The following is an 8,136-nucleotide window of genomic DNA, read 5'->3' on the forward strand; positions in this document are numbered from 1 at the left end:
CATTGTTGAGCACCCTTTGGGTTCGGCCGGTTAACCAATTACAATTTGGCTTTTTGTTTTGTTTCTGGTACTGTTTGGTTTAGTATGGCTTATAAATATTATTTTTTAAAAGAAATAATCTGTCACAGCATAAAAAGAAAAATGGGGGAGGAATTTTGCACCTCTTTTAACACCAACTATTTTACATTGTACTTTTGTGAATATAGGGCTGTACAGACAGCCCTGTAAGGGACAGCTCTATGATAGCGCTGGACTGGGGCCACAGTAACCGGATGGTCAACCTGTGCCCCCAATCTGGCATTTTTCCAGGCCAAGGAGAAGTGGCAAAATGCAATCCGACACTAAGGAGGAGAAAGGAGCGGCTGCAAGGGCCCTAGCCATCTCTCCTGTCACCAGCCTCCCTTGCCTCTCCTTACCTGACCTGGCCTTCTCGTTGGCCTTCCATGACCTGCTTCTCAGCTTCCCTTTCCTTCTGCGACCTCCTTCCCATCTCCCCTGGCTTCTCTGCAACCTTCTTTCATTCCCTGCACTGGGGAAGCCAGTAACGGAATTGCAGGAAGCTCGCAGGGAAGCCAGGGAAGCCTGGGGAAGACCTGCAACCTTCCTGGGACCTCCTTCCTGGCCATGGGGAACAGATGAAGGTCGCAGAGAAGCCAGGGAAGCCCAGCGAAGCCTGGGGAAGCCCTGCAGCTTTCCTGCTACCTCCTTACCAGCTTTCGTGGCTGCGAGAGACCATTTCCTTCGGCTCTTGCTGAAGGTTGCAGAGAAGCCAGGGAAGCTGGGAAGGAGGTCACAGAAAGAAAGGGATTCCGTGAATCAGGCCGCGGAGGGCTGAAGAGAAGCCCAGGTCAGTTAAGGAGAAACAAGGGAGGCAAGGGAGGCTGGTGACAGGAGAGATGGTCAGGGCCCTTGTGGCTGCCCCCCCCCCAGGTCTGATCCAGCGCAAGGAGTGGGAACCACACTCACTTCTGGAACCGAAGCCAGGATTTGGGTCAGCAGCGATTTAAAAGGTAAGTGGGAATGGGCCCTAAGAGAATGAAATTCAACAGAGACAAATGCAAAATTCTACATTTATGCCACAAAAACTAAATACACACTTATACGTGGAATTATCAGTTTAGCAGCAGTACATTTGAAAAGGACTTTAGGATTATTGTTAAAGATGTGTTGCACATGACCCAGCAGCAAATAAGACAATATTTTAGCCTGCATTAATAGAAGAGTAGTTTCCAAGACAAAGGACATACCAATAACATGTTCACAATATTCTGCATTGGTCAGGTATCATCTGAAGCACTATGTAAAATTTTGCACACTTCATTATAGAAAGGATATAGAAAAATGGAGCAGGTTGGGAGAAGGACATGAAGGATGATAAGAGGCATGGAAAACAAAACATATGAGGAAAGGGTGAGGGAGTTGGGCATGTTCATCCAAGTGAAGAGAAAACTGAGGGGTGACACGATTGCATTCTCCAAATACCTCAAGGGCTGCCACAAAGAAGAAGAGGCAGGCTTATTCTTTGCTGCCCTAAGGATAGGGCAAGGTTCTAAGGCAATGGTTCTCAACCTTTGAGACTCCAGATGTTTTGGACTTCAGTTCCCAGAATTCCCTGTCAGTATGTTCATTGTTCAGGAATTCTGGGAGTAGCAGTCTCAAAACTCTATAGGACCAAAGGTTGAGAACCACTGGTCTAAGGGCTTTAAGTTACAGGAGGGTTGATTTTGATTGAACATTAGAAGGAACCTCTTAACAACAAGAATTATTTGACATCTGAACCAATTATTAAGAGAGGTATTGGAGTCTCTTTCTCTGGACGTCTTTTGTTAGGGATGTTATCTAGATCTCACACTCTAAATATAAGAAAACTGGCTTCATAAAGAAAAGGTCAGGAAACATGCATTTCTCATCTCCAAGGAGAAAAAGACAACCCCTACTCTTTTTCCACATATGTGTGTGAGAGAGGCAGAGAACAGTAAATATCCCAATGTGGAGACTGATAATACATAAAAAAGTATCTTTGGTCTTCCAGATGTTTTGGACTTCAACTCCCACAATTTCTGAATGAGAGTCAAGTTGGCTGGGACTTCTGGGAGTTGAATTCCAGAATATCAGGAGAAGCAAAGTTTAGGAATCACTGAGTCTAGATGGATATCCTCCCATGATAGAGGCTTGGATCCAATGACCTAGGGCAGTAGGAGTAGCAGCTCTTCCTCCTCATCCTTTATGGCTTCTCGCTGCCTCTCTCCCACATATTTGCAAGCACAGTCCATCTACTATAACTCTGTGAAGACAGTTTTTGAATACACCTTTTTCATACCACCATTTATTAAAACTACACAAATATCTTCAAAACTGTGCTGCTGCATGAATGTCATTTGCAAATATTACTGCCATCTGTCATTGTATGATTTTCCTTTTTTTGTTGTTTGCATTTTAGAAAAGAACACTTTATGCCAAATATAGACATAAACCTTCTGCTGGGATCAAAAACAATTACATACTTTGCCACAGTAAGGTAGAACTGCTCTTGCACTTGACAATACACTGGGCCTTTGGTATCCACTTGAGTTTGGTTCCAGGATCCTCTGTGGATATCAAAATCCACATGTAGGCCCTAAAGTCCCATTAAATATTATGGATGGATAGTAAAATGGTGTCACTTATTTTTAAAATAGCAAAATCAAAGTTTTTTTTTAGGGAATGTATACTTTTATTTTTTTTCAACGCTGTAGATACTTGAATCCATGCATAATCACTACAGGGCAGACTGTATTCTCCTTCACCTTTTCACCCTGCCCTTACATTATTACAACTTAGATTATTCTGCTTGTTTGTGAGGCAATTGCTAGCGAAAATGCCAGCATAAAATGCTTAGTTATTTGAGCAGCTATCTGTCCTCCAAGGGAGACATTAGCTAGGAGTTGGTCATTAGTAACAGAATCCTCTCAAAATTTGCCATGGCTCTCTGTAGCATGATATAAACCATTTAAGTTTCCCCCCAACAAAGACAGAAGTTTCTCCAGGAGACCTGAAACAGATTACAGAAGATTCATAATCAGACACTTCCCCTCGCCGCTGTTATTTTCCCCAGAAAGAAGTGCAATAATGGATATGCTGCCTTAATCTCCATTGGATTTTATGAGGACCATTGTAAGGGACAAAGCTATATCCATTTGCCTCCATTTTTGGACATGCGCATTGAATCATAGCGTTGTGAATGCGGAAACAGTTGGTCCACACCAGCGAAGATGGTCCCTTCTTCTGATTTCTCTTGACTAGTTCTGGCAGTATGATCAGAATTGTGTTGCCCATTTACCTTGGGCTATGTTTTGGAAGTCACAGCAGGAGATGTTTATATTTATACTCATACACAGGAAGTAATCAACTTTACCTGGATCTTTTCTGTCCAAATCAGCCTCTGGTGTGCCTCGTGGCTCAGTGTTTTGTACTGTGTGAAGGTCACCAACTTTGCCAACTATTTTTTCCTCTGGTTGAAGCGGAGGATCAATGTGCTCTCAATTAGACTGCTTGGAATGTCAATAGGTAGTCTCATGATCTTCTCCATTCCTTTCTTCAGCAATTACATTGGACATAAAGAGACGTGCAATCTGACAAGGAATCTGTCACTTAATATCAGCCAATGTTGGGACTGCAAATACTTGTTTGTGGTATTTCGTCCTTTTCAATTCACTTTTGCTTCCATAAATTTCACGATAAGCATAACTGCATCCATTGTTTTGATCGTCTCTCTGAGGAAACACACAAGGAATCTGAAAAAGAGTGGTGTTGGCATTAAGGACCTAACCACTCAGATGCATATCAGGATAATTAAACCTTTGTTGTTTTATATCTTCTTCTACTCTTTGTATTTTGCTGGTATGACAATTTTTTCAAGTAATACTTTGCTCACTGAAAATAGTATAGAACTTCTGAGTGACATCCTTATGACTGTCTTTCCTGCAGCACATACCATAATAATAGTTTTGACCAATCCAAAACTAAAAACTGTGGCGGCCCGCGTTCTAGATATAAGAAAAATAGCTTTGTAAAGAGAAGGAGGAAGAAAAGATGCTTTCCTTATCTCCAAGGAGAAAAAGATGACCCCTACTTTCCTTCCACATATATGTGTGAGAGAGGCAGAGAATAGTAAATATCCAAAGGTGGAGATCGATAATTGTCAGAAGAGAATATGAAGAAGCAAATATGACAATCCTGTATATACGGAATACATTGAGCTTCTCTCTGGATAGTCTGACTGTTTCTCCTGAGCTTGGCAAGCTACCTCTCTGGAAATATAGCTTTCTGTAATCATTTACTCAGATACTTTCATGTCAGTCTGCAATACCTTTATATGAGCACAACTGCCACTGCTGATAAAAGCAGAAAATAATTATTGGTCCATTCAACTGTTTATGAAATCTTCATAATAGCTGATGAAACAGTAAAAGAAGATCAAACTTAACAGAAGTGTTCCACTTTGCACTTGAATCCAGACACTGTTGTATTTTCCTGGATCAGGCCAACACAGCTGCCACTTTAGAAACAAAATTTTGAGGTACTTCAAAATTTGAAAATAAGTTTTAAATGCATAGCTACATTGTAATCTAATGCCAAGTATAAATAGCTCAGAGCTTGCAAAAATTAGTTTTAAAAATTTATTAATGCCGAAATCATTATTTATTTTATTTTACCTTATTTATATCCCACCTTTCCTTCAAGATGAGATTCTCAAGTTATATCCCACCTTTCTCCCAATTAGAAAAAATGAAATTAATTTGTCACTGTTTAATGTTAAAGAGTGAAATTATTTAATCCATTTAATTATGCTAACTGATTTCTTACTTCAGCCATTAGATTCCAAACTAAACAAGGGATTTACAAAGACTATTATGCATGTTTTCACTTCTTTAGAAGTGCTTTTTGTTTCAGTTTAAATCTCTGTTCCCTGTCCCGGCACTCGTTTCCAGACGTCCTACAAATCATGCAATATAATTTTGGTTGGGAATAGTGAGAATCTAACACAACTGGAAACTATCAGGTTGGGCATGTCTGTTCTAAAGCACCTCACAATCTTTTCAGCTGTGCCACTGCATGCATCTCTGTTACCCCAACCCAATCCGTAACAGGCATGTACAATGTCAATCAATCTTCAAGCAGTTTGTTAATAAAGAGAGATGTAAACAGCCAATACGTTATGGTGAAATAATAGCTGGAAAATTAAATAATTCATCTAGAGGACACTGACCCACTGCAAGTCCAGCAATAGGTGACTGCCTACAAAGATTGTTATTATTATGCTTTATTTATATAGTAGGCATCTGACTCCATCTTGGCCTCTGAGGAGGAGAGAGGGTGGGCCAATGCCTTCAGGCCTATCCTTAAGATACAGAGCCCTCCATCTGTTCATCTGCCTTGGTCCAGGCCTCAGAGGGAGAGAAGAATTGTGTGACCTGATCCTCTTCCCCCCCCCCCCATTCCCTTACCCTTTGTGTCATGTCTTCTTAGAGTGTAAAGCATGAAGGCAGGGAACCGTCTAAATAAATGATTTTCTATGTACAGTGCTGTCGCAAATTACATTCTAAATAGCACAATACATATAAATAATACATAACAATACAGGAAAGGGTTCACTAAAATAAGGCAGGCAACAAATTAAAAATGTCAAATAACAAATAATACTCACACAATGCCTGGGAATGCTTCCCTGAAGAGGATGGTCTTCAAAGATCAATCAGTGACTCAAAAGGTGGAAAATTTGGAATCAGAAATGTTTTCAGTGGCTCTGGGATTATGCAGAACATTTTTCTACATAACCAAATCACTGCATCTTCTTTGCTTCTCTAATAATAATAATAATAATAATAATAATAATTTTATTTCTTACCCGCAGCTCCTTATGGCTTGAGGTGGGTTACAATATAGTTAAAATACAATCATTACATCAAATACACACATTAAGCTGCACCTCTACGAAATATTTATATTACAATACGTATGGCAATAATTAAATATAAGATTCATGTTTAAAATTCATTATTAAAAGACAAGCAAAGATCAGGGTAGAACACATATTTTGCATGCAGCAGCTACTCCGTCCATTTTCTCTCTTTTTTAAAAGACCAGGTATCTGACAAGCTCATTTTCTGGGCAACCAGTTTACTTTAACTTTGTTTAAATACTGTAAACTTGCTTTATAAGGCTACATGGCGGGGGGTTGGACTGGATGGCCCTTGTGGTCTCTTCCAACTCTTAAAGTCATATTCACACTCATTTATTTGATTGTCTGCTTATGTTAAATATGCCATATATTAAAATGTTTGTAGCAAAGGCTCAGGAAGGAATGCAAATCAACAGGGTGTGAATTTGCTATTGTTGTTAACCATTCTCAAGTTGCTCTCGACCCATGGCAACCCTGTGGATGAGACACTTCCTAGACTTCCTAATCTCCACTGCTCTACTCAGTTCCTGTAAATTCATACAAATTACCTCCTTAAGAGAGTCCATCCATCCAGCAGCCTTCCTCTCTTTCTGCTTCCTTCCACCTTTCCTAGCATTATTGTTATTTCCAATGATTCATGTCTTCTTATGATGTGACCAAAGTACGATAGCCTCAGTTTAATAATCCTGGCCCCAGGGAGATTTCAGGCTTGGTCTGTTATAGGCCCCATTTGTTTGCCTTTATGGTTGTCCTTGGGATCTTCAGCACTCTTCTCCAGCACCACATCTCATGTAAACTGATTTTCTTCCTATCCACTTTCTTAACTGTCCAGCTCTCACAAACATACATGGTAACAGAAAAAACAATGGTTTGTACATATCTAACTTTTGTACTCATTTGTCTATCTTTACACTTTAGAAACTTTTTTAGTTCTTTCATAGCTGCTCTCCCCTTTCTTAATCTTCCTCTGATTTCCTGGCTGCAGTCTCTGTTTCTATCACTGTTTGATCCCGGGTATGAGAATTCTTTTACTATTTCTATTTCCTCATTGTCTAGATTGAATTTGCGTACACTCTCAGTGGTCATCATTTTTGTTTTCTTTATGTTCAACAGGAAGCTTGCCTTTGCGCTTTCTTTCTTGATCTTCCTTAGGGGTCATTCCCACTACCATTACATCCGAATCATTATTTGGGGTATATGACCCAAAACTGCTTTCGACCTTCATGTGAACGATTCTAGCTGGAACGAAGCAGGGCAAAAGCAAAACAAAAACAAAAACAAAAACCTGGGGTTTCTTGATACTAGTTTGAAAGTGTTTCTTTTGAGAAGAATAGATTCTGAAGCATGTCCAATAAGTGGGACCACCAGATCAGAATTGATTCCTGCTGGAGGGGAGGGACAGTTTTTGGAGATGTCACCACCCCCCCCAGTGCTGCCTGTGTTGGCATGACATCAGTGTTTTTTGTTTGTTTAAATACAATTCACCGATAAATCGTTAGAATGGTTTAATAACTACTTGACAAGGCAGGTAGCTGCTAAGCCATTCTAATGATTCATCAAGGAATTGTTTGAAAAAAGGGAAAGAAACCATGCTAATGTGTCCCCTGTCACCCTCCCCCTCCCAGGTCCCTTCCTGCCTTCCTCCTCTACCAGCCACAGCAGAACTCTCCACCGCCCTGGCCTCCCACTCCCACCAGCAGCTGCACCTATGGCACTACCGCCACACCACCTCCTGCCTCGCTGGACCCTCTACCGCTGTAGAGCTCACAGACTCCCCTCCATTGGCTGGAGGAGCACGAGGCAAAAGGAGAGCCCGGTGCGAGGCAGAGGGAAAGCCACTAGCTTGCTGTCTCACTCTTCCTGGCCAGGCACATGCCTGAGCTTGCACCGACATGCTCCCTCGCTTCTGTTGGGTCTTGGGTCAGCCGAAGTGCAAGGAAGGCTGGCTCCTGGTCCGCTGACTCTCTCTGGAGTCGGAGCTGCCTGGCTCAGGGTGGAAGAGTGGTGAGCCTGGGTCAGGGTACTCTGGGGAGGGCTCCTTAGTTGGGCAGGGGTGGGTGGTGGACTCCTCAGCTTGGTTCCTGCCTCCATCACCCCCTTTCTCCGGTGGAGATGGCAGGAGCTCAGGGAAAGGAAGAGGCATGGGAAGTGGCGCTACCAGTGGGAACAACCAATCATACCAAAAAAAAGTCGAT

At 41.6% G+C, this 8,136-nt stretch overlaps 1 protein-coding gene across 1 annotated transcript in view; it reads left to right on the forward strand.

The window, feature by feature from the left end:
* The window catches only part of LOC121920584 (taste receptor type 2 member 10-like), a 12,695-nt gene extending 4,993 nt beyond the window's left edge, over positions 1 to 7,702 (forward strand). The window contains exons 2-3 of the mRNA XM_042447709.1: positions 3,378 to 4,048; positions 7,567 to 7,702. Of these exons, the coding sequence (XP_042303643.1) occupies positions 3,378 to 4,048; positions 7,567 to 7,702 (807 nt within the window). The remainder of the gene's footprint in view (positions 1 to 3,377; positions 4,049 to 7,566) is intronic.
* Positions 7,703 to 8,136: the final 434 nt, after the last annotated feature.

Source organism: Sceloporus undulatus, chromosome 2, assembly GCF_019175285.1.
Source record: "Sceloporus undulatus isolate JIND9_A2432 ecotype Alabama chromosome 2, SceUnd_v1.1, whole genome shotgun sequence".
Classification (NCBI taxonomy): domain Eukaryota; kingdom Metazoa; phylum Chordata; class Lepidosauria; order Squamata; family Phrynosomatidae; genus Sceloporus; species Sceloporus undulatus.